Source organism: Labrus mixtus, chromosome 12 (genome assembly GCF_963584025.1).
Source record: "Labrus mixtus chromosome 12, fLabMix1.1, whole genome shotgun sequence".
NCBI classification, from domain to species: Eukaryota; Metazoa; Chordata; class Actinopteri; order Labriformes; family Labridae; genus Labrus; species Labrus mixtus.
The window spans coordinates 2,284,982-2,311,729 of NC_083623.1; the positions used below are offsets into that span (position 1 = coordinate 2,284,982).

The following is a 26,748-nucleotide window of genomic DNA, read 5'->3' on the forward strand; positions in this document are numbered from 1 at the left end:
AGAGAGAGAGAGAGAGAGAGAGAGAGGAGAGAGAGAGAGAGGAGAGGGAGAGGAGGTCTGCTGTCTGTACATCCCTCCCATAAATACACCATGAGATGTAACACTGATGTCTAACTGGAGGTTTCTTCATTTCAGTGTTTTTCTGCAGCTTCTTGTTGTTTATGATGTGATAAGTGTCGTCATCAATAATCCTCCACACACAGAGTACAGCAGGGCGTAAGAGCTGCTGTGTGTAAGAGAGGTCCAGGTGTGTGTGTGTGATTAATAAAATAAATTAGAGAATGAATCAATACACAAACCTAATATTCAAATAAACCCTGAGCTGGAATAATAAAAGTCTGTCCTCATACATCAAACACTCCAGTTGTAAACTTCCTCTCCTGTTTGTGTGAACTCTGCAGGATCACAGTTGGACTTACAGTCGCTGACTCTCCTCTGGATCCGATGGACTTGGACATCTTGCCCAGGACCTGGTAGCCATCGCCGGACGTGTTTCCAGCGGCCTTGATCTCCTTCTCAGCCACCTCTTGGCAGTCCACGTTGAGTTTGACGCCCGTGGATGAGACCAGGATGTGCAGCTTCAGAGAGCAAAAGAGAGGGGAAAGCAGAGGAATATTTTTTTTTATTAGCACAGTCTTTGTTCTACGACCAAGTCTTGTGTCTGGTTTTCATCCCGATGGTCCTGAAGATTATTAGGTTATGCAGAGTGTGTCAGCGGAGGGTGGACCTCGGGCCTGTCTGGGTTCGGAGTTCTGTTTATTCAAACGAGGCTGGAATGTAACACAGAGGAAACCCAGGAGAAAAAAAAATGCTCCATCAGAGCTGCAGCCAGGAAATAAAACAAGGATCAAATGTTTGGTGTATAGAAACTCTGAGCTCCGTCCTGTCCATATGAGCATGCTTCTCTTCACCTTGTTTGACATTCTCACAGCCCTGAAAAACAGCCTCTCCTGTCAAACCAAGAACACAGTGAGCTTCTAGTACTTTTAAAACCTTGGTCCTGTTTTTAAACAATGACACTAAACACCAGAAGATTTGTTCAGAAAGCAGAAATATGAAACAGGCTGTAATGACGGTAACGTAATCTTTAAGTGTACCCGATCAAAAAGTGTCCTCTGATAGTTCTTGTTTCTTACAGGTTCAGGTTGTTCATTTAAGTGTCTGACAAGACGACAGAAAGGATCCCTGCAGAGACAGACCTGAACCTCAAAACCAGAACCTCAACTTCAAACAATGCTAGCAAAAAAAAAATCACATGGATACCTGTGTAAACAAATCCAGCCACTTCTGAATAAACCCTTTGTTCACTCATTACTAAATCCAGCTCAGCTAAAACTTCAGACTCCTCCTTCTTTCCCAAACTCCAGTCTCAGCTGGAAACTCGTCGAATTCTTGAAGCCAAATCCTCCAAAATTCCTTCCCCCCCGTCCCATCAGAAGTCGAGTTGGGAAATCTTTGTTCTGTAATTAAACGGTGGATTTCTCTCAGCTACAAACACAAACAAACCAACAGACATTTCTCCTTAGTCAGATCTCCCTCGCCACATCTCCTCATGATGTCATTTTGTGGTAAACCGTTAGAACAACTTCTCCTCCAATCAGGCCCCTCTGTGGTCCGGTGGAGAGGAGGGAAAACGATGCTGAACTAAACCGCGGGGCCGGCCTCTGGCAGCTGGGGCTCGCCGCCTGTGGTCGGCGGCCGACCGCGGGAAATGCAGAATCATGTTTGAAGACGCTTCGCTCGGAAACACTGAGACGTCCAAGAAAAAGGGCTGGAGGGAGGAAGCAGAGCCGTGATGCTCAGCAGTCTTCAAGAAGTCAGCAGGTAAAGACGTCAGAGTCACAGCTCTGATCAGGGGCTCAGGGACTCTGACAGTAACTCAGTGGGATCAGGTCTTTAGACTTTTTGTTCTGAGCGATTTAGAGGAAAGTTAAAAAACACAACATGATGTATCGCTCTGTCGATCTCCTCCTCCTGTTTCTTTGTCTCGTGTGGATTCTGTCAGCTGTTACTGGCAGCTCTCCTCTCTAAACAAAGACACAATACTGAACTTCATTCATTGTTTTAAACCTCTTATTCCAGAAGCTTTGTGAGCCTCTCTGTGGATTAAGATTTGATCTGATTGAGGTTAAAAGAATAAAAACAGAACGTCGAGTGATCGTGCGTGAAGTAGAAATCTTCAACTTGTAACGTCCATGTCAGCAGAGGTAGTCATCTCACAGTTTCTCTTCTATTTAATGGTTTGCCGTTAAATGAATAAGGCATTATATGTGGATTCTCTTCAGACCAGAGTTGTTAGGGGATCAGAATTTCAAACTTGGACATGATACTGGTTTAAATGGAGGCATAATGATTCCTGTTTGTATACCAAAAAACTTGCTCTTCCTCTCCCTCGTCATGACAAGTGGCCGAGATGTTCCCGTCAGTCGGAGCGTCTCTACTTCACGTCTCAGACGCCGTTGACAGCACGGTCGCTGGAACGACTCTTAATCTGTTTCTCAGCAGTTTGAAAAAATCCTCCTCTCAGGGAGGATCTCTTTTTAATCCTTGTTGAGTCCCTTCAGATCTGTCTCACTGACGTCCTGTCCTTAAACACATCTGGGATTAGCCGAGTCAGACGTGGGGATGTGGGGGATTCCAAATCTCTCATCGACGGCGTCTCTGGGACAGCAACGGACCCAAACATGGACTCTCAGACAGGTTGAAGCAGACTTTGTAAATCATGTCTGTTTCCTCACAGCGTCCCACCTCCTGACAGGCTTTTAAACCTTCACAAACTCTTCTTCAGTCCACTTATTTTTAGTATTGCCTGAGGGTTCAGCGACAGAAGTCAAAGGACGCACATGAAGCGTCCACACCGCCGCAGCAGCAGCAGCTATGACTCTGAACTCATGCAGCTTCAAGGTTTATGGTCAACTGTGACCTCGGACGTCTCTGTGGAGGCGAGAAGAGGAAGAATTTCCCCCTCAGGGAGCCATCCTTCTTCACTTTCTCTTCCTCCAAACTTCATCACCACTCAAACATGATATTCAGAACTCCTCAGAAGAAGCTTCTTTGATTGTAAAAACAGAACATTTGTATTCCAGGTGGATTCAACAACAAGAAGCATTTCCACGTCTTTCTCTTTTAAACGTTGATCCTACATTCCACTTCATATCACCTCCCCGAGGGAAGAAGAAGATCTGTGTGAGGAATAAATCGTGGCTCAAGCTGCCCAGAGGAGGAACAGCAGGTGATCTAAATCACTGACAGTCTCCTGTTGTTACAAACACAACCTGACGTCTCTCAGAGTGCAGGTGCATGCTGGGAGGTGAACCGCACCGCAGTAAGAATTCGCCCGCGGTCAGCTACCAGAAGCAAGCGAGCGAGCGAGAGGGAGGAGAGACGGAAGGAGAAGCTCCGCCTTCCTGCTGGCTGCTCCTCAACCGCTCTGATGTCATTGTTTAGCAGAAGAAGCGGTGACCAAACATTTTCCGGGCGACCTTCCCAACAGTCTACCTTTTCTACCATCACAGAGTCCTCCAAAGTTTGAGTTTTGTGTCTAAAACTGGAGAGGAACCACTGAACAGTGTTGTAAAACAAGTCTCTCTTTCTGAAGTTTCTTTTGATAAATCAGGAGCTTTACTTTTCACTGTTCCACCAAATGAGTTCAACATGAGTCGGCCCGTCTATTGATGGTTTAACAACATCCAGCAGATTCAGACGGCCCGGTCCACGGCTCCATTAGAGACTTTGAACTGGACCGTAATGAACGAGAGTGAAGCACAGCTCTGCGTTTTACAACCTGCTGAAGAGGACCATCTGTTTGTCAGAGCGCTTCAGGAACGCGCTCTGACTGTAATGTTCAACACATTTGGCATCTCAGGCATCCACAGTATCTGAACGAGCTCGAGACGTTCCAGAGAGAACAAAGCGGAGCGATCCGACTGAAGTGTCAGCTCGAGGTCACGCCCTCAAACATGTTACATAACCGGAGCATTAAAGACACATTTCACTTTCACTTTCTTTCTACTCAAAGACTTCAACCGCTGCTCGGGTTCATCAACAAACCTTTTCTGCACACCTTCATGCAGGTTTGAGAGAAAGAAAGAGAGTGATCCTGAGAGCTTCTAACACTCGTTTGGTTTTTTTACCTTGTGGAAGCTTCCGTGGAACATCCTCTTCACCGGCTCGCTGTCGAACGTGGCCCTCTGGATCTCACCTCGCTCGTCTTTGTTGTAGAAGGAAACAGTCTGGCTGGAGGCTGAGGGGGGAAACAGACGGAGACTTTACAGCAACGATCCACACGTTTTAAATGATGAGGTCTCTTTTTATAATAAAGCAAATAGTAGAACAAACAAGCTCCTGAAAAAAGAGACGTGATGTTTACACGGGCGGACTAAACTTCAGTTTGTCCTTTTTCTTTACTGTTTAAAGTTAAATATTATTTCTGCAGATGTGAGTATATCTGTTCATCAAAATTCATCCTGAAAATAATCAGAAATTCTCCCTTTTTACATTTAATTTTGGGACAATTGGAAACATGCAGTCTGCAATTCTGACTTTTAGGTAAACAAATAAAAAGACAACGAATAAAAACAAGTCTTTGCTAACTTTTAACTAATATGTTGTTGGCATTGAGTATAATGAGCGGCTCAGTGGTAGAGTCGGTCATCTCACAACCAATCCTGCAGTCACATGTCTCCGATGTATCCTAAGGCAACCCTGATGTGCTCCTCTGTCAGCGTATGAATGAGTGTGAATGGAACATAGCAGCCTCTTCCGTAAGTAATGGCTTGAACGAATTCTCAATTTTTCTGTTCATTCTGACTTGGTCAATTAAAAGTAATTTAAAGCTGAATATTTCCAGCCTTTGATTAAAACAAACTAGATCAAACGTAGCAGGTTCAGATAATGAGAGGTCTTATCAGGTTACTTCTTTGAGTTTGGACGCTTCAAACAAAGACGTATGCTACAGAGAGGTGGAAACAGCAAATAACTTAGGCTAACATATTCATTAAAAGAATCAAACTGAAAAAAAACATTATAGACTACACTTCCCATGATGCAACACAACACCACCTACATGCTGACCTCTCTGAGCTCAGCACAGCGAGCAGCAGGAAACAGTTGGTACAATCACTTTTGGCTCATGAGTTTGTTCATTCATCTCTCTGCCAGCGCGTCAAGGAGCGTATGTCCCAGAGGGGGGGTCTTTAGTCCCCTGTGGAGGATTTGACCCTCATCGTGGTCCAACAGCCAGAACAAGAGATCGTCACAGAGGATTTATACTGAAGCCTGCTGACAGACCGAATCTCCGACTTTATGAGAGCCAGCTGAGCTCCGGATCACATGAGATCTTTGTGGTCAAAAGGAGTCGGCGCCGTTATCAAACCGAGACCAGCACCAGGAGGGTCTTGTAACGCCCCCCTTTTGTGAACACAATGAAACCCAGCTGTTCAGCGTAACCGTGCCAGTACTCTCTTTGTCACAACACACACACATCAAGGGGAAAGAAAGAAAGAAAGGAGGATATTTACAGTCGATGGTGAGGCCGGTCTCTGGCTTGTTGTCTTTGCTCGACACCTGCCAGATGTCGAAGGCCTCCTTGGGCGAGTCGGGGAGGAGGCGGAACATCAGGATGATGGTGTAGGCGTGGGGGAGACCGTCAGGGTGGATCTCTCTGTTTGAAGGGACAAAAACAGACGACAGGTTTAGATTCACTGCATCAGATTATTCAGGATGAAAGCAGATCTAAGACAAACGAGGGAGCACACCCAGGTTTAGATTAAAAGAAAGGAACGGAAAACATAATAATTCAGAATATAAAAACAGAATCACAGGACCAGACGGGTGTAGAAGACAGAATCTTACATTGCGTCTCTAAACTCTGGCCTCCTGGAGGGACATGTTTGGGCGTTTCTAAAAATCTGGATTCTTGAGTTTTCCAGGATTTTTTCACTCTTGAAGAAGAAGTTTATTTAAAGAGGTCTTGGTGAGAGGATTTTGTGTTTATGTGTGTTTGTGTTTTCCACCACTGGCTGATGTTTTAACATCACATGAGGATGTTTCTGATTTGTCCCTCTGATGTCACTAAACAGTCTGAGCTCAAGCTGTTTTTTTCTGCTGAACGCCCGTGTTGGGTGTAGGCCAGAGCTAACAGTGCAGCCTGTGGTCTGCTCTTATTGTGTGAAACAGAGTGGACTGAGACACTGGGTTTGACACTTGACCTGCAGCTCGGTCGCAGAGCGCGTCGTAAATCCACTACACACTCGTTTTTATAGAGAACGAGCTCAAACAGCTCCGAGCACAGCTGGGCAGGACAACGCTGCTGCTAAGCGACATGAAACACTTGGAAGGCTTCAGAAGATCTGGTACTTCTGATTCAGATTATTTTTGAACATGATAACAGATAGCCTTCTGTGCTATTTGTGTGTTCTGGTTCAGGACGTTCAAGCCTTTGGGTCAGTTGTGTCTCAGGGATAAAACGACCTTAAAGGCTTTATATGTGATTTTTTGATCCAGCAGATGTCGCCCTTGAGCACCAGCATGAAACCAAAACAACTGGCGCTGCATTGTTGTGTTAGCATGCTAATGCTAGTGATCTTTATTATGCTCGTATCTTCACACTGCATGTAAATTTACCTGAAATGAGCGTGATCTAGAAACACAGTTAAGCAGTGAGTACAGTATGTTATTCTTCTTTTCTCTAGTCCCTCAATTAAACAACTTTTATACGTGAGGGGAGGAGTCAGCCGGCCGTCCTGGCGATGTAAACAAAGTGAAGATAGGACTCTGAAAACTCTGAAAACATCACAGACAGTGGGACTCGGATGTTACACCCATTGTAGACAGTCATGACTCACAGAGTTATTTTCAGAGGAGATACTTGATTTATACATTTAAGTGTGAAAAATCACATATAAAGACTTTAAAGGGTGAAGCTAAAGAATCAAACTTTTGGATACTAGCCAGTTATAGTAAATTGGTTTATGTAACGAGTGGAGAGTTTCTGGTCATTTTAAGGAGTGAATGTGTGAAAGCAGACTCACGTTGTGGGCTGTGTCAGGAAGGCGTTCTTGTGGAGTCTGTATGCTGTGAAGCTGTTGAAGGAGCCCGGCTCCATGGAGACGCCTTTCATGTAGCTGTAGGTCTTCTCTGTCAGGTTGAACGCCTCCAGCATCCTGAAGCCTGAAGACAACAGAGGAAGAGTTACAGACGTCTGACCGCTCTCTCTGAAAATAGTTCCCTGAATCTCAATGAGTACCTACCAGGTGAAGTGAATCCATTCAGGAAGATCAGGGGACACGCTGCAGGACAACAAAACACATTTAACTAATCCAGCAACAAACTAAACACTATGGAGCTGTAGATAATGAGCAGACTTACATGATGATGCAGTTTCACAAATGAAGGTGATCAGGTTTTCTTTGATGGTGTCAAAAGCGTCAAAGTCGTCCACAACAAAGACGTGTCGGTCGCTCGGTTTGCTGCCGATCTCCTGCAGCTCCACAAAGTCCACGTCGGCGACCCCGATGGCAAAAACACTGTAACCTGGAGAGAGAGAATACATTCGTAAATAATAAACTGACTCCATGGGGAGCAGTAACATTATCGTAGTGACACCACACACTTCAGGATTATGTGGACGAATAATTGGTTGTGACAAGCTGCCGATCAGTGCACGCCGCCCAATCATTGAAGGTTGCAAACCGGGCCTAAAACAATCGAGTGTGTTTCCAGCTTTGTGTGTTTCTTGTTCACGATGGGACCAGTAGAAGAGGATGACTGAGTGTTACCTGCATGCTGCAGCTTAGCGGCGCTCTTCTTCACTTCGTCCTGAGAGCGCCCGTCTGTGATCGCCACGACCACCTTTGGTACATTTCTCCTCATTCCATTTTCAACAGAGAAGGCTTTCTCGTACGTGTGCTTCAGAGCGATTCCTGCAAGAAAAAAACAAAATACAATGAAGAAATAATTAAAAAAAAAAAAAAAACGGTCTGATGTTCTGAGTTTCCTCGTGCTGTTGGCGTTCGTGTGACTGGACCTGTCTTGGTGTTTCCTCCTCTGTAGCGGATCTGATTGACGGCAGACATTAAGATGCCTTTGTCCTGATACGCGTTCAGTCTGAACTCGGTCTTTGCCTCGTCGCTGTACTGCACGAACGACACCTAGAGGGGGGGAGTCACAACATGATCACCAGCAGAAGAGAGGTCAGACAGAGTTACATTTAAACGCAATCATACCAAAAGACGTTTGATACATAGGAAAAGGAAAAGTCAAGTCTAATATCATGTCTTGGTCTTGGTCTTGACTCGGTCTCGATCCCTAAATGTCTTGGTCTTGACTCGGTCTTGATCCCTAAATGTCTTGGTCTTGACTCGGTCTTGATCCCTAAATGTCTTGGTCTTGACTCGGTCTCGATCCCTAAATGTCTTGGTCTTGACTCGGTCTCGATCCCTAAATGTCTTGGTCTTGGCTCGGTCTTGATCCCTAAATGTCTTGGTCTTGACTCGGTCTCGATCCCTAAATGTCTTGCTCTTGACTCGGTCTTGATCCCTAAATGTCTTGGTCTTGACTCGGTCTCGATCCCTAAATGTCTTGGTCTTGCTCTTGACTCGGTCTTGATCCCTAAATGTCTTGGTCTTGGCTCGGTCTTGATCCCTAAATGTCTTGGTCTTGACTCGGTCTCGATCCCTAAATGTCTTGGTCTTGCTCTTGACTCGGTCTTGATCCCTAAATGTCTTGGTCTTGCTCTTGACTCGGTCTTGATCCCTAAATGTCTTGGTCTTGGCTCGGTCTTGATCCCTAAATGTCTTGGTCTTGACTCGGTCTCGATCCCTAAATGTCTTGGTCTTGCTCTTGACTCGGTCTTGATCCCTAAATGTCTTGGTCTTGCTCTTGACTCGGTCTTGATCCCTAAATGTCTTGGTCTTGGCTCGGTCTTGATCCCTAAATGTCTTGGTCTTGACTCGGTCTCGATCCCTAAATGTCTTGGTCTTGCTCTTGACTCGGTCTTGATCCCTAAATGTCTTGGTCTTGGCTCGGTCTTGATCCCTAAATGTCTTGGTCTTGATCTTGACTCGGTCTTGATCCCTAAATGTCTTGGTCTTGGCTCGGTCTTGATCCCTAAATGTCTTGGTCTTGGTCTTGACTCGGTCTCTACTATCATATCTTGAAAAAATGAATGCATCTTCTAAAACGTGGTATCAGTGTGCCGAGTCATGAACCTCACACCTCCTCTTGTTTTGAAGTTCTCTGCTTCTGTTCTCTTTGTGTTTTTTCATGTTGTCTATTTATTATCATTATTTTATCTAACCTTTATTTAACCAGGTTGGTCCCATTGAGATTAAAAACCTCTTTTTCAAGGGAGACCTGGCCGAGACAGGCAGCAGCAACAACTCAAAGTTACACACAGAGACACAAAGAAAGACAACAGACAAATAATACAAAACATGTTGCATTAAAATAGAACCATCGAAGAGTCAAATCTGGGAGTCAGTAGTTCAAGCAGTCGAGCTAAAAAACATCGACATCCTATAGAATCTGCTTCCATGTCTTTCATTTTAGATTTAAAAACATTTAAGGAGCTCCTTGAGTTTCAAGTCGTTCTGCAACAGATTCCAGGCTGAGGGTGCAGAATACCCAGAAGCCCTTTTCCCAGTTTCTGTCCGAGCGTTTGGGACAGAGAGCATGAAGAGGAGAAAATACTTGTCCATACTTTAAAGTTATTTTATTTTATTGTGCTACACAAATCGAAAGTGTAGCATTGTTACACTTTCGATTTAGAGACAAGAAAACATATTTATATTTTCATTTCATTGTACAGTGTTCCCCTTTGTTATTTATTTTTGTGTTATATCTTTGCTTTAATACAGTGTATAGCTTCTGTACAGTTTATTTTAATTTGCTTAGCTGTTACTACAACTTATTTATTTATTTGTTTTATTTTATTTGTACTTTTCTACTCTTTTTTTCTTATAATCCTATTCTGTTTTATATATAATTTTAACTTTTTTTGTAGAAGCTGACTCAGGGAGAAACGCACAAGAATTCCAATGTACCTGTACTGTCCTGTACCTGTGCAAATGGAAATAAACATCTATTCTATTCTATTCTAATTTGGATATGGGATCATCATCAGAGTACAAACCTGCATCCCTGAGGGTCCGACCACGTCGAAGGCGCCGATCATACCGGAGACGAAGTTGACGACTTTGGTGAAGCTCTCCTCGCCGATGCTCCACGAGCCGTCGATGAGGAACACCAAGTCTGCTTTGGCTCCTTTGCAAACTGAGGCGAGAAAAACAACAAAAGTCAACACGGGGGCCAGACTTCAGGGTGCAAAACACCAGCGGAGAAAATGGCAGCGACACACGGCGTCATTATAATTATTATTGTTTGCAGGCTGGAGCGCATTAAGACGTCAGCTTGAAGCGTGCGAGGAAAACCAAACGATTGAGAAGAAGATGACGTGATGGGGTCGTGTATCGTAATTACTGCTCCACGGATCAGGGGGGGGAAAAAAAAAAGAGTGGAAAAAGAAAAGGAGCAACATTTGGTGAGCAGAAGGGTTGACTGAAAGTGAGCTCTCGTTAATGTTTCTCTCTCTGAATAATGTGTGCCTGATGTGATGCAGCACATCATCCTCTCACAAAAACAACAACACAAACAAACTCTTTGGATTGGTCCGTCCTCTCTTTTCAACACTTAAGTTGTTGATTTTTAACGCTGTGCGCCCTCACACGTGTCCTTCATTAATCCACGGCTGGTAGCACAAGTCAGATTCTACAGACAAGGTTAAAAAATGGCTGCTATGAGGATTTTCCAATCAGAGGCGAGGTTGAATGAAAAGAATCGATCCGTTCAGATCTGAGGTGATCCATGTTTTCCTCACAGCAGATATTTTGGGCCGTTTTTTTTCTGAGTAGTTCTCATCATAGTTAAGTCCTTCTCTCTCTGGGAGACTCTTAAAAACGTCCATCGTCCTGGCTCCTCATATTCTATTAACTGATGACATGAACTGATACAGACACAATCGTCCTCTTTTTAAACGCCTCGTGGAGCAAATTATATACAAAACATATCGAGCAGTTTTCAACAGAGTAGTGATGTAGGACTTGAAATCGCTCTTGGTCTCGAGACCACTTTTTGAATATATCAGTCTCAGTCTCATTACTCTGTCTTGTCTCGGTCTCAGACTGGGCGGACTCTGGATTTTAAATCAAGACCGGTGAAGACCACCACTGATCAGCTCTTTTTCCACGTCATCACTGAGAATAGAAGGAAAACTCCTCTTTCTAAAAGAACAAATAATATAAGTTTCATTTCTATCCCCGCTGGTTACTTCACTACTACACCTTCCAGGTGTTACGGTCTAAGTGAGTGACACGCCCCCTAAACACAAGATGAGGATTTATTACTGATATTTATGGTCTTGGTCTTGACTCGGTCGTCACAGCTCGACGTGTCTCATCTGATATTTACCTGCCCATGGTGGGGGGATGGTGGGAGGAGGGGCCGGTGTTGGCGGGAGCGTTGGAACTGGCGTTGGCTTCACCACTACGAGAACCAGATGACAAAAACCATGATTTGTAATAAATAGAGAACAACAGTAAACATGTCGTGTGATGAAGTCAGAGGGTGGACGGATGCTGCGAGCTGATGTCACTCAGCGTGTGAATCATGTTTCTTATCTCACACACACACTCACACACACACTCACACACACACACATACACACCTCGCTCCAGTCTGAAACATGTTCACTTTTGTTTGTTGACGTTTTCTTTAATGATGGAAACTTTATTAATCGTCCACATATTGAACGAGTAAAAAGCTCAACAGAGTGAAAAACAATCTGCAACATGTGTTTGCAGTTTTATCCTAAAGCACAGAAATGTTAGATTTTTTCTTCTTTAATGTACACACACGAGGGTTTCATTCAACTTTAGTTTGTTTAGGAGGGTTACATGTGAAAAAACAGAAACATATTTTGACCTGTGAGTCATCACGGAGGCTAATGGGTCACACATTTCCTTAGATTATAGTTTATCTGACGACCCGGACGACCTTGAACATTTTTATGAAATGTTGCTGTTAGAGTTAAAACCTCAAATCTGAAGAGGTTGATTCATATCCACTGGTAGCCTAGTGGATACTGCACATGTCCCATGTACGGAGGCTGTAGTCCTCCAAGCGGGCGGCCAGGGTTTGAGTCCGACCCGTGGCTCCTTTCCTTAATATCATCCCCCACTCTCTCTCTCTCTCTCTGATTTCTGACTCTATCCCCGGCCTCGTCTCTAAAATAAAAAGCATGAAAAGACAAAAACCACTTACATGTTCTCTCCTTGGCGCTGACTCCTGGACCTTCCAGGTTGGGCGTCTGAACGAAGACGGTGGCGGTGTAGAGGGCGTCAGGCGAGAGTCCGTCAAAGCAGTGCTGAGGAAGACCAGCGGCGATGGTGATCTCATGAGCTCCTTTACTGGAGGCTGCAGAGGACGGGAAGGTGCAGATTTATTTATCAGAGATTCTTTCTGAGCATGCACAACAACAAAGATGTTCTATTGAGAAGATGCTCTACTAGCTCTTCTCTTGGAGGGCTGGGCGTGAGCTCCCATCTTCTCAGACCGGGAACGAGAGATGTTTCTGATTTTGTGAAATAAGAAGCTCCAGTGTCCGTCCTGCATGGCTGGAAATGTTTCTTTCCAGACTTGTAAACCCCACCGAGTGTTTTTATGTTGTTTTTTTAAGCTCTGAATAATCATGAGAGACTCACATGGACGGAGAAAACTTAATATATTCACCCGTTATATGTGTCTCAAGAGGTATGACGGCATCAGTGATTATTACTAATGACTTAAGGTTTACATGCTCAAGTGCGTACGTTTCTGTCTGTAAAGAAAAGATTACAACTAAGTCTGCTAGAATTTTGATTATTCAGCATTTCTGGACGGCAACTCCAACATAATTTTAATGAATCCTGTGAGTCATGATTTACTGATGAATGCTTTTCTTATTCCACAGATTTGGCGACTTCAGGGTAACTTAAAGTGATTTTTTTAAAGACTTCAGAAAACGATAAGAAATATGTGAAGCTCTATCGTTCACTGCGCTCACCTTGTGCCCAAATTCCAATGAGTTTTTTCTATTTTATAATTTAAGATTGTTCAGAGTTAAGTTGAACTCAAAAGCCGGTTTCACATCTGACTTTCTGCAGGATGAATACGAGGAGGCTGGAGGAGAAACTCCGGGTAAAGTCAGAGAGAAAAATGTGTCAGTCTGCGTTCACACATGCAGCTCCTCCTGGAAACTTCAGGAGAGTTTTCACTTGACAAAGTAAGCGCTGAAATACACCAGTTTCTGGTAGTTACATGTGCAACCAGCGACACTAAATCTTTAAGGTCACTTCTAATGTTTAGTCCTTTGTTTTAAAGTTTGACTGTCACTAGCGTCTTGAGAGAAAATGAGACTTAAGTTTTGTTCATTTCAATCCAAAGTCCTGATGGAAAAATGTATTTTTTAGTTTTTTAAGGCTTTCAAATTTGAGGTTCTTAGTTTTTCTGTTGGCTCATCTTTGTTGACGTCTCTTTAAAGTGCGATCCCAACGACCGATACTTCCACTGGAAAGTTTAAATCTGTCCATGACCGCACAGTGACTAATGATTATTATTTACACTTTATATTCTATTAAGCTCAAACAGAGGAAGCATGTTCATGATGACGACTTCATGAAAATCTCTGAGCGCTGATGAACGAAAGGAGCAGCTTGATGATGTCATACTCTGTAATATCAACAAGTTTAATAAAAGGTTCCAAACAGTGGCCCTGATTTTCTCCTGACTGATGTCATTAATCATTTCAGCCTGATGTTAGAGGACTCTCAGAAGAAGACTGGCAGCCACGTGTTCTTCTTCTGACCAGCGTTTCCATGAAATGTGGAGGAAGAGTTTTTTCCACTCACTCATCTCACCACCGTCTCCGGCCGCTGTTTCGCGTTTCCATTCGAGACCAAACATTTTGTCTGCTGTGTTGACTTATGAGCACCGTCTGCTGCCTTTTCACGGCCATGCACTCTCATGATTTCTGATCCTCTGCTTGTGGTTAACCCGCCATCTGTCTCACGCTAGCAAAAGATCCATATTTGTTCTGGCAGACCGAATGTCTAATGACTACCATATAGATATTCAAATGTGGATGCTCTTCTTCCTCACTCGTGTCCATGTGTGAATGAGAACCAGATGGGACGCCGCAGTAACTGAAGAGGATGTAATCTTTGCAGACAGAGACACAATTAGAGATCGGTGATCGGACGCTTTCAGGGTCTGAAGATAAACCGCATCATCCAAAGCCGCAGAGATGAGCTCATCTGGAAGTAAACATTTCAAACATCTGCTCGGAGTCGTTTTGAAAGTATCACAGCATGCATCAGCACAATTAAGACCCCTGTGATCAAGACCTGAGGACACATGAGGACCAGAGGATCAGGTGCACACACAAGTCTGAAGCATCTATTCCATCTGTTTCAGTACAGACAGCTGACCCAAAGTTTCACTGGGAACATTTTTTAAAAAGTCAAACAAAAGGTCATCGACCTTTTAAAAGCTTTTTATCAAGTAAAACAGCCAAACCAGGGATCCCACTCTTTTCCAGGCTGGTATGACCGTCCTTCATTGTGCCGTACACTAATATGTTCCATTGAAAGACGAGCAGTCTATGGACTAAGCTAATCTATGACATCATCTCTTAATGCTTAAAAATTATGACAAATTGTTGTGTCATAAATCTCTACTTTTATTAACTTGTGGCGGGTTCAAATCTCCAACCCTGTAGGGGAGAGTTTGAATCATTTTTCAGGAAATTTGACTTTTTCTCCCATTTTCCAGGTGTCTTCCAGGACTGGAAAATTCGGTTCAATTGCTCTCCAGGTTTTCCAGGATGCGTGGGAACCCTGCAGAAGCTGCTTTAAATAAAGTCACGCAGACTTGTTGGTGAAAGTTTGTTCACTCAAAGAGTCGGTTCTTTGGGGTACTAAGAGTGAGACTTACGGTCCACGGGGTTGAGTTTGATGCGGTAGGATGTCGCCGCCCTGTGAGGATTCCATTTGATGCAGAACTTGTCGTGGCCGACGTCGTAGGTCTCGATGTTGGTGACGTTCAGGTAGACTGCAGAGGACAGAAAATTCAGCGTCAGCTTTTTGTTTTTAACTCTCCTGTCAAATCTAGTTCAGAGAAAATGTTGCATCTATACTCTTTTACTCCTGGACTTGACATGTTTCATGATATTTTGCATACTGGTGTCTTTCAGTCGAGGCTCGATAAGGGAAAGGCTTCTGGCACTGCAAAAGTTTCACTCATAAGAAATCTTTGAATCCTGAGTTATAAGTCCAGAGTAGCATCAGGCAGGTTGTTTCAGAGGTTTAGATATCTTCACTGCCAACAGTCTGAATCTGTGGACATGTAGCCCGGAGGAACTGGGACTCTGTTTGTGTTAAGACATGTTGCTGTCCGATGTCAGCTTCTAATGAGGCGTTGTGTTTCTGTTTCAGACTTTTAAAAAGTCTACCAAAGGGGAGGGGGGGGGGGGGGGGGGGGTTAATGAGCTAATGTGTACATACGTGTTGTTCCCTGTCCAGGCAGCTGTCCGCTCATGCCGCCGGTGTACTGAGCGACCACTTTAAGGTCGTAGGTGGTTCCAGGCAGCAGGTTGTGCAGAGTGTAAGAGGTCACGTCGCCCACAAAGAAATCTACGGGGGGTTGTTGAGAGCCTGACGACACAAAGACAAAGACAAAGAAAGAAAGGGACAGCAATGAAACACTTTCAACCTGCTCGCTCACAGTCGGGCAACAAGCAACAAAAAGTCGAGACCACATTTTTGCAAACGCCCAGATTATATTCTGAAGCTGTAGAAAAAGTGGAATCAAAGGTTGAAAACTTCCCACTGTATGATGTAGATGTTCATAAAGTGTGTGTGTGTGTGTGTGTGTGTGTGTGTGTGTGTGTGTGTGTGTGTGTGTGTGTGTGTGTCTCGTCTCGTCTCACCTGCAGGAGAGTAGATCAGTCTGTACCCCTGGACGGGAGCCGGCACGGCGTCCCAGGCCACTCTGAAGCGGGTGTACCACTCGTCTGAGACCCGAAGGTTTCTGGGACTCAACAGGCCGACTGCGACAGAGAGGAGAGACGACGAGTCAACAACAACAACAACAACAACAACAACAACAACAGTCTCTCCCTGCAGGCTGCATGAAAAGCTACATTTGAAGAACTTCCTCATTAAAAGGTCAAATTTGGGAAACATTGATTCTTACATGAAGCATCTCGTACACTTTCTTTAGTATCACTTCATCTCCTGCTGACCTGTGAAGAGTCGCTTTAGCTCCTGACAGATTTCTGCACTTTGAACTCGTGAAGCGAACACATGTTGGCGGTTTATCGTCTGTATTTCTTTTCTCATGCAGACTCGTCTCTCTCTGTGGAGCCGTCTGAGTGTTTCCTTGTTACATCAGCAGCAGGAAGCTCAGCGTGAGCGAGTTCAAACAAAGACTTCACATGTTCAACCGCAGCAGCACAAACCACAGACTGAAGGTTCTCACGTACCGCTGACTGAAGTTTGAACTTCTTACAGTGTGATGCCTAAAAGAAAAATAGAGCCGACAGTCTACGTCCAGCTGAGAGATCCCAAACGCATCAAATCAAACTTTTCTTTTAAACTATGGAGTCATCTTTGGAAATATGTGGAAACCTTTACTGGAGTTTCTTTGTCATCAGAGCACATGATCCTTTTAAGATCGCTGTGTGTAATGTTTATGTACGTCTTGTATTTGAGTGTGTTAAATGTGTTTATTGTAGTTTAGTTATATGTGTAAAAATATATGTAAATAAAAATATTGTTAAAAAACAAAAACTATGGAGTCATCTTTGTGTTGCTGTTAAAGCTGCAGACAGATTAGCAGGAAGTGTTTTAGAGATCAAAGATTGCAGCATGTTGTGGAGGATTCAGAGAAACCTTCTTTTTTAAAAAAGCTGCGACTAAAATACTTCAATCTAAAGGTGTGAGGAAACCAGGAGCTGATCCAAAAGATTTTATATGTTAAAAATCTTTAACAACCAGCGTAGATTCACTTTTCATTCACCCAGGTTGATCATGTTTTAACCAGGTTTCCTTCTGTTTATCCTCATACTGCACAGCTTCTCCTTTTCCTGTCAAACCTCCTGAAACAGCTTTTTTAAAATCTCCGGCTGCCTCACCTGTACGTCCGTTTCCGTTGAGCGACCCTCCGGGGCCCTCGGCGTACACGGCCTCCACGGTGATGTTGTACGGCGTGTCAGGGAGCAGATTCTGCAGCCGGGCGTTGTTTCTGTTTCCTGGAACTGTGGCCTGAAGATCCAAAACCATACAGAGTGTCAGAGTGTTTTTATGTCCTGACAGGAACTTTCTGTCAGATTTAAGGACTGACTTTTTTTTTTCAATTGGCTTTTGATTTTGGGGGCTGAGAGTTTAAAAAGACAAAAGGGATTTGTTTTTTTAAATGTTGAAATATGTGCATTTCCACAGTTTCAGCATCCAAGCCTGAAAAATTAGTTCTCCATTCCTTCAGCTGCGTAATCTTTCATAAGCATGAAGGAAGTCGTTTAGCCGCTGACATGAAGCAGATCATTGCAGCTCGGTCGACTTTGTGGATTCTGTGTACAAACACAATCTGCTCCATTACTTACAGATGCTGAATTATAATAATTGGGGGGCATTTATAAGTTTTCTCTGCAGACGTCCTTTCAGCAGTTAGCTGACTCATGCAGGGAAGGCGCTAAGCTAACGAGGGGAGGTGTGTGGGGGGGGGGGGGGGGGGGGGGCACAGCTGCTGCGGCGTCCACACCCTCCTCAGGACTATTAATAACGGTTATGGCCCAAATTATGGTGTTTGTTTTACAGAACCTGTAATGAGTCTCTATAATCGATGATTTATAACGTGAGTGAGTCGAGGGAATCCTGGGACGTGACTTCACTGCATAGTTTGTTTGCTACATCACGCAGAGTGAGAGTGTATGCCAAAGAAAAACCTCGATATCTGAAAGGAAGCTGGAGATTTGATTTTCATTTGTAACTTGAGGTTTTTAAGAAATGAGGAGATTCTCTGTTTTAACTCTAAACTGGTGAGAAGAATAAATATATCACTGTGTTAATAAATGAAGGGTTAGCTCCTCTGAAGTGTAACAGACTTTTTTCAGCGGTTTTCTTACAAACTCAGTGATGGGGTCTCCGGTCAGCGGGGCGTAGGCGATCTTGTACTGCCTCACAGGACCCTCTGCGTGGTCCCAGCCGAGGGTGAGGGTGCTGGTGGTGGCGTCAAACACACGCATGTTCCTGGGACCGCCACGGGGCACTGCAAGAAAAAAAAAAAAAACAACATATTACCTCACACAAATACAAACCTTTACAATTTGACAAACTTTGGTTGTAATGTACATCAGGAGAAGTTATCCTGAGCTGAAAGAAACCCAATGAGTTATCTTTAGTGCGGCCTCAGATCAGAGTGATCTGGGTCACCACTGAACCCAACAGAAAAGTTCTCTGATTTTGGTCAAAGGGAACGGATACATTTCTTTGATTTTGATGAGCCAGCTGTCATAGTGAGCATGCCAGCTAATGCTACTTAAAGTTCTACACATCTGTTCGTATTTATTCAAAGTCGATATAAGGGGATATTAAAACAGCACCATGCACAGAGCAGGATGTTTTCATGACTTATTAGATCTTTTATTAAGTTGAATCAAACACACAGATCTGTTGCGCCAAAACACTTCTCTAGGCAAAGTTACATAAACGCCACATTAAAGCAACAGTATGTAGGAATTTGGTTTGGTGGGCTTTGGCGCCCACCGAAGGTCTCTGAGTGCAACTGCACTGTCGTAACAAACATACTGGTGTCCCAGACAACATGCGTTTGTAGACAAACAGAGGATGGCTAAGCTGTCAAAGACATGGTGAAAGTAAAATGTTAACCGAAGGCTGCTGTGTGAACTAGGGGCGTAAAGCGCTGTGGACATGAGCGAGACGCAATTCTCCCAGTTGAAAGTTGTTGTGCTATTAGATCAAAAGAAAATCCGTCATCTGTATCAGTTTGTAAGTCTGTAAAAACTTCAACCAATGTCTGCCACGAGGTACCAATCTGATGAACCAATCAGACGCCTCCCTGTCTCCCTGCTCGCTCTCTACCCCTTGCGTGCTCTAGCTCACACTCAAAGCATGAGCTGAGGTCCGCTTCTGGACTAACGGCGCTCGTGCATGTAAGGGAGGGGGCGTGGCTTAAGAGGGAGCACGTAGGGGAGGGGCTGGGTGCAGACTGCTACTTTCAAAAATCATGCTAGTTTTAGAAAATCACCAACCCTGACTTTAAGGTGGAAAAAGCTACCCATTGTTGCTTCAAACCAAGTTTCAAAATGTTTAATAAAAACTGTTTCTACAGAGAAAATTGGAAAGTTACCTGTGAGGTACTTCAGCTCTTTTTATAAACAGTAAGCGGATAACGTGCTCGGCTCATAGCCTCATACTGCTGACGTTTGTTGACATAACTGATGACGCTACAATCATTGTTCCTTTAGTTTTTGAGTAGCAGACTTCTTCTTCTTCTTCTTCTTCTTCTTCTCTGGCACTGACTGTTTACAGTAGAAGCTTTTTCTTTCATGAATATTAATCACACTTGGAAAGCTGCGCTGGATCATTGACTCATGCTAAGCTAACGTCATCTGTTGACAGAAGCTGTGTTCACAAACACATGTTGACACTGACGATGACCTCGCTTATTGAGACGGATACATGTTGCGCTGCAGCCAAGAAGCTGTAACGCATCCATGCATCTGACTCCCATGTAGACGTAAACAACAAGTCAGCGTGAGTTTAGACTCTTGATTGTACACAGTGTCAGCGTGTCGGACGGCTGTTTGTTGCACTTACGTGTTTTGCCGTTGCCTTTGATTGGCGACCCCTCCCCGTCGGCGTACAGAGCCTTCACAGAGACCGAGTAGGGGGTGTCTGGGATCAGGTTGTCCAGGAAGGCGTTGGTAATAGTTCCCGGAACCATGACCTGAAATATATATCATCATCATCATTACATCATGACAAGGCCGGGGGGGGGGGGGGGGGGGGGGGGGTCGGGGTCTTCTCCTCATGTATGACTTAAACATCTGGCAGAGGTAATGTACATAATGACCTCACTGCTCATCACACATCCAGTTATCTCCTTCAGCTTTCCGCTGCCAGAGTTCTCATGAAACACTAACAAAAGTCCTGGGAGGTTAGATGCCAAACAAATCCTTCCATCAGCGAGCGGACAGTTGGATAAACAGTTTTCTGCAGAGAGGAGAGTGAGGGTCTGTCAGCGAGTCGGAGCAGGTTCAGACACGCTGCCCTGACGACATAAATGGCTGCAGAGCGTCTCTTGTCACTGGGATTATCACGGCATCTCTCCCCCGCTTTCAAGCCCGTTTTGTAGGCCATTAAAAAATTGGGTCCAATGACATCATGGGAAAAAAAATAATTTCTGTTTGAACTCCAGTACAGACCTCATCTAGAGATTTTGTTTTAGTTAAAGCAAATATCTCTCAGCGTTTTGGACTCGCGCTCTGGCACCGCAGATCATGAAACAGGTTCTTCAGTGACGATCGTGTTGAGGTCCAACAAATGGAAGCACATATGCGTGCGCCTGCTGGCCCGGAGTCAAATCCCTTCAAGTCAACTCCAAAAAGGAGGCCGATGGATTCAGTAATTGTGCTTTTAAAAAACAATTAATTACATCAAATGGGAGTCGTCGTCATGCAGGCATTTCATGAAGCGGAGCGGCTCTCTTACTTTATGAAGGAATCACTTTTTTGTGTGTGTTATAACTGAAGAGTTGTTTTACTTCAGCTCTCTATAATCTTCTGAATTTGGACTGCAGTAAAAATCCTCTAAAATATGAGGGTGAAACATAAACACTCCTAAAAAGGCTAAAATTAGCCCCGCTGTTCCATTTATTGGACCTTTGGGATTTAATCTGAAGATAACATCAACATTCAAGTAATCAAAATAATAATCAATGGATCATTCAGTAATGAAAAAGGTTATTCCTGCCGCCCTGTCCGTCCTGATATCGTCTTTATCTTAAAACAAACAAAACAAAACAAACATCAGAGGGACGAGATGACGTCCCATTTATTCCAAAATAATCAAAGTCGTTTCCAACAAGTGTTCACATGAAGCCCTCGTTTCTCCACAGTGGGAAAAAATGAATCAGGGTTTTATAGCAGGTTAAATGAACATGTCACAGATTGTTCCTCTGTTATCTTTACATCTGTAGCTGTAATCCCTCCTTTGTGAGTACAGACAGCCATCTCTGAAGGAAACCACCTCGACCCGCCCCTCCAGGGGAAATACTAACCCATAATGACAGTTTGTGTTTTAACAGCCTGGTAGAGAGTTACTCACCGTCCCGCTGGGTCTGGCTCCAGTCAGGGAGGAGTAAGTCACCCGGTACTGCTGAACCTGGCCTGAGGCGGGCTCCCAGCGAACGTTCAGGCTGTTGGGGGTGGGGTTGTACACCTGGATGTTCTTGGGTGGCGTGCGTGGGACTGCAGGGGGTCACAGAGGTCAAGAGAAAGTGAAGTGAGGGGAGGGGTGCAGACTTTCTTTCACTTCAGCTTTGTCTGACGTACATCCGATTTCAGGGCAGAGAAAGAAAAAGAACGCTGATGGATTTGTGAATTCAAGTACCTTAAAAATGTCTTTGAGGGTCTTCCACAGAGGAGAAAGATTTAAACTGTTTTGATTGCATGCCATGATTCAGAAAACTCTACAACAGTTGCTTTGTGTGCAGCTGTGTCGCTCTTTTAGTACCATCCATGTGACAGAACAATAAATAAAATGTCTTTTAATCATTTACAAAAAAAGGTCCTCACCTCAGACGACCTTTTTTCGGGGATCCATCAATACTTCTCTAAAACGTCTGCTCTGTTTTGGAGAATCTTCAAATTAAAACAAGCTGCTTTTTTTTTGTTGGAGCAGTCGCACAGTTTCTTTCTGTCTTTCAACAACATTTAATATGGAGGAATAATTTTCCTTGGAGAGCAAGGACGACGTGCATCACAGTAGAAATTAGAGGTTGGAATCAGACGCTGAGTCTCCTGTGTCATTTTATGGTGTCTATGTGCAGGGAGAAGTAGCACAGATTTCGGTTTATGCAAAAAGCCCTTAACTTCCCTTTTAAACCGAAGCAGATGTGCTGATCCCCTTGGTATTTGGAACTTTACCCAATAAAACAAAGCTAGATGCAGTAGGTAGGTAGACGTAAGCTGAGCCTGCTCTCCAAATTAAGAAAAAAAAAGCTCCAGATTGAAAAAGCTTCTCCCTGATGTTGTATAACCTCATTAAACCTTAATCATTTAAATCCTTCAGAGGACAGAAGACGGCCTCTCTCAGGATGTTTCAATTCTATCATCCAAGGACAAAATTACCTTCAGAGAGATTACATCACCTTCATCTAATTTTGTCTTATTAATCGTTTTCTTGCAGCTTTTGAGATTGTTGGACTCAAACTTTGTTTTTTTTTTTTGTCCAGATGAAAATGTGACAAATTCCTCCTGGGATAGAAACAGTCAAAACTGGATTGAGTTACTGGTAATAAAAAGATCATTAACGTCAAACACGGGCTCATATTAGTCAACTGGACTGACTCACAATGAGGGAGCAGTAAGTCACGGCGGACAAGACGGTAATGGTTCACCGCTGGAAGCAGCCGATTCATGAGACGCTGAACACGTTTTGTCAGAGTCACACAGTCTATGATGAAAATCTAAAAATGGAAAAATGATTCAAGCTCAAAAACGGTGCAGACAAACAATCATGGCCCAGGACTGTCATTAATGTAATGTGAATATGAAGCTTTAATTTCAAACGTTTATTTGTGCATCCTGTTACATCTGGACGACCGATCAATGAGTCCTCCGACCCAGACGAGAGTATTTTATTTATTGTCTAACTCTTTGCTGGAGTGGTCTTTGGCAATAAAAAAAAACAACCCAGGATGCATTTCTGCTGATTCAGCAGGGCCCGCCGTCTGTGCTGAAACAAAACCAGCAAACACAGCGGGACGTCAAACCGCAACCAGCAGCTCTGAGCAGAGAGCGTCTCCTTCTTCTTCTTCTTCTCTGGTTTGATTTTTTTCAGTCTAAAACTTCTGTGTAACTCTTCAGCCTCTCTGACTGATGCTGAGGGATTCTGCTTCTCTATAAAGATGTTTGTGAGCCTGAGCATGATGGGTAAGTTTAGTCCAGGTGAGTGGTATCAGGGTTCACTTCTGATCCTTTCATACAGTTGATGCAGAGACACACTGTCACTGCTCTGTTTTATTTCTGCACTGGTTTGTTCTTTCTGTTGTTTTTATTTATTGACTCGTCTGTGGAGGCAGCTGATTGTTTGCAACACTTTGAGTGCAAGACTAATTTCCCCAAAGGGAACGATAAAGTGTGTCATATCCTGTTGTGTCTTATCGTACCGTAGTTCTGTCTCTGCAGGTCACACACTCAGATTAACACCCTGAGCCTGTCAGTGACAAGAACAACTTTTTTAAAGATTAATTTTTGGGGCTTTTTGTGCCTTTAATGGAGAGATAGGACAGTGGATAGAGTTGGAAATCAGGGAGCGAGAGAGTGGAATGACGTGCAGGAAAGGAGCCACAGGCTGGACTCAAACCTGGGCCTCCATACATGGGGTGCACGCACTAACCACTGCACCACTGCGCCACCAGCGCCCCAAGAACAACAACTTTTAGTGGAGCTAATTTGATCTGACATAGTTTGTCACAATGATTACGTTCCAATTATCGGCGCAATTCCAAAACTCTTGTTGTACTTATTAGTAAAAAATGAGCCAGAGAGTAAATTATCTAACAAAAGCAAAAGATGCAGAGTGACACTCTCACCATGGGAGCTTCAAAAAAGACTCAAAAGTCTGAATAACGATGACTGAAGGGGGCTAACAGGAGCCTTTGAGGACGTGATGGATGTGAAGAATTAAGTGCACATGAAAACATATTTGGACAAACTAAAACAAATGTTGAATTTATGCCCCGCACTAATGGAGCGCATCTCGTGTTTCACTCTCAGCAGAGAGCTGGCTTCAAAGGAGAGGATTATTTTATTTCTTGGACTGAATGCCTTTTCCCTCCACAGGACTAGATTTATTTAATGTTCTGTATTTCCAAAGGTTCTTTTAATAAAAGCAGATGTTTGTTGTATAATCACTGCTCTTCATTCTTCATTCTGCTGTCTCACATGTACATTAAGGTCGGAGGACTTACGTGTCTTTCCTTTGTCGGCCTGGCGCTGACCTTCTCCCTCGGGGTACACTGGAACCACGGTGACGGTGTAGGGAGTGTCTGACAGCAGGCTTCTCAGGACGGTGTTGGTGGTGCCGCCGGACACCTGCTCCTGTGGTCACAACGATTAACACAAGTAAACAACGATTAGTACGTCCATCTTTAGGTTTTCATTTCTTTCTTTCTGTCATTTATAAAAACAGCTGGTTGTGAACAGGAAGTGTTGCATCAAAGTTTTTATTGTTTTGGGTGGAAACTACAAATCCCAGTGCCAATGGCTTCTGTTGATGAGAGGCTGCTGATTGGACATTGGACACAACGGGGGGTGGGGGGATGTGCTCTCCTTCATGACATCAGAAGGTACAGAGTAGTAAAAGAAGATCGATGATGTCTCACCATGTCCTCGGCTCCTCCCGCTGCGGGGACGTAGAAGATGCGATACTGGCGGACGTTGCCCTCCGCCGGCTCCCAGCGCACCTTCAGGGAGCTGGTGGTGGGTTCGGTGACCTGCAGGTTCTTCACTCCTCCGAGCGCCTCTGACAACACAACACACAGACGTTACATGATGTGTCCATTTCCTGTTGGAGTTACCGTCGAGTCAGAGCGGCAGAAACAAAAGACTCTCTTTGACGACTTCAGGGAGAATCAACAGCTCTGTTTTGTGACATCAGGTGACCTTCAAAGTACCTTTCTTCATTTTATGAACTTATACAAATTATGAAACATCCTATGGGCTGCGTTGATATTTACAATTTGACTGTAATAGAAAGTATCTTAGAGTTAGCTTCTTAGCATCTCTTCAGTCCTAAACGCTTCTTTCAACACCATTAATGAAATGTCCCAAAGTCTAAGAGCGCTCACACACTGATTGTTAAAAGTTGTTAGGTGGATTATCTGCAGTCAAACAGACACGGGTCAGGACGTGGTGTTAGCGTCTCTGCTTCGACCGAACTCACTTGTCTTTCCGTTCTCAGTCGAGCGTTTTCCCTCCACGTCGGCGTAGATGGGCACCAGCGTCACTTTGTACTCGGTGTCCGGCTTCAGTTCTCTCAGCACCGTGTTGGTGGACATTCCTGAAACCTGAGTCTGTCGAGGACGGAAAATAAAACAAGAGAAAAATCATTATTTTACTGACCGAGTGAAGGACTTCTTGTTCATGCTGCTGAGAAAGCGATGAAACAGCTTCTTACAAGATTTTGAGATTTCTCAGATTATTTAGTTACTCTGGATGCAGACACCCTCTCCCCACAGGATTCTGGCAATCATCAGAAACAGGGACAAACACATTAACTCTTATTAACTCATGGATTTGATGTTGGTCCCTTTGTTAATTTGCTGATTATGTTTTTTACAAACAGTCAGCGAGCTAGTTTATCAGACAGATTAGCTCTGAAGGAATCTGGATGAATTTACTTTTTTCACATTTTTCACTTTTCACTATTTTGCTTTTTAATCTAGGTCGCACGTTGTCGGCTCTTGAAGCAAGAAAACACTAGCAAACAAAACCGGATAAAAACTTTGCATCAGGCGGTGTTGTGTTGCATTTGGTCAGTTTGCAAAGATTAACAGACTGTAAATTTTAGCTAATCTAACCAGTGTTGCAAACTAGTGACACCTGTAGCAAAATCAGGTTTCTTAAATCAGGAGGGAAGTCTCGTCCCAGTTTTTGAAATCAGGATATGATGTTAAATGCACAAACACAAAAAAGGGGTTACTTAAAAAATCTGATTAAATCCAGGATACTCAAGTTGAATTCTTCTATGTTACCCTTTCCTTTTAAAGGAGGATACAAAGTGATTCTGGTCTCCACATAGGACCTTTACAAAGTCCAAATCCCTCATTTTATGTTAGTGGGGGAGCTGGATAGAAAACCTGAAGGAAGCAGAGTGGGATAGTCTGGAACATCTTCACTAACTCTCAGGAAGAGTGAAAGGCTTGAAGAGGTCAAAAAGCTCCAGTAACACTCACAGCAACACGTTGCTCAAGCTTTTTTAACCTCCAGATAGAGAACCTACCACGCTCTCAGCTCCTCCGCCTGTGGGGACGTAGATGATCTGGTACTGCCTGACGTCGCCCTCGGCCGGCTCCCAGCGAACCCTGAGGGAGTTGGTGGTGGGGTCGCTCACCTGCAGATTCTTCACTCCACCCAGAGGCTCTGAAAGAGACGCCAGAGAGTTAACCCTCACTGTTTGTTTGGAGCACAGGATGGGTGGGATTCAAACCCCGACAGCTCCAGATGTCTGAACATCGGGGAGGTTGTCAATCACAGAGGAGTATCTAACATTTCTGGACTTCAATGATGCAAAAACATCCCTATCAGGAAGTTCTTTATTTACTCAAAAGAATTTCTCTGAACACTGGACTGCAGCAGATAATCCTATGCACTTGTTTTGTCCTGAGGAGGTGCAGAACAAACCACAT

At 43.9% G+C, this 26,748-nt stretch overlaps 1 protein-coding gene across 9 annotated transcripts in view; it reads right to left on the reverse strand.

Annotated features, from left to right (window-relative positions):
• Nucleotides 1-26,748, reverse strand: part of col12a1b (collagen, type XII, alpha 1b) — a 115,772-nt gene that overhangs the window by 16,395 nt on the left and 72,629 nt on the right. For 8 of the 9 annotated variants that reach the window (XM_061051458.1, XM_061051460.1, XM_061051456.1 and 5 more), the window contains 22 exons: nt 26,343-26,482; nt 25,284-25,413; nt 24,724-24,863; nt 24,310-24,439; nt 21,441-21,583; nt 19,932-20,061; nt 18,218-18,360; nt 17,228-17,357; nt 16,022-16,141; nt 15,597-15,746; nt 15,028-15,144; nt 12,319-12,471; nt 11,467-11,541; nt 10,133-10,272; nt 8,027-8,150; nt 7,779-7,922; nt 7,369-7,533; nt 7,251-7,289; nt 7,032-7,170; nt 5,520-5,662; nt 4,134-4,243; nt 420-578 (listed from right to left, as the gene is read on the reverse strand). In XM_061051458.1, the coding sequence (XP_060907441.1) occupies nt 420-578; nt 4,134-4,243; nt 5,520-5,662; nt 7,032-7,170; nt 7,251-7,289; nt 7,369-7,533; nt 7,779-7,922; nt 8,027-8,150; nt 10,133-10,272; nt 11,467-11,541; nt 12,319-12,471; nt 15,028-15,144; nt 15,597-15,746; nt 16,022-16,141; nt 17,228-17,357; nt 18,218-18,360; nt 19,932-20,061; nt 21,441-21,583; nt 24,310-24,439; nt 24,724-24,863; nt 25,284-25,413; nt 26,343-26,482 (2,864 nt within the window). The remainder of the gene's footprint in view (nt 1-419; nt 579-4,133; nt 4,244-5,519; nt 5,663-7,031; nt 7,171-7,250; nt 7,290-7,368; nt 7,534-7,778; nt 7,923-8,026; nt 8,151-10,132; nt 10,273-11,466; nt 11,542-12,318; nt 12,472-15,027; nt 15,145-15,596; nt 15,747-16,021; nt 16,142-17,227; nt 17,358-18,217; nt 18,361-19,931; nt 20,062-21,440; nt 21,584-24,309; nt 24,440-24,723; nt 24,864-25,283; nt 25,414-26,342; nt 26,483-26,748) is intronic. The other variant, XM_061051459.1, reaches the window with a different exon arrangement.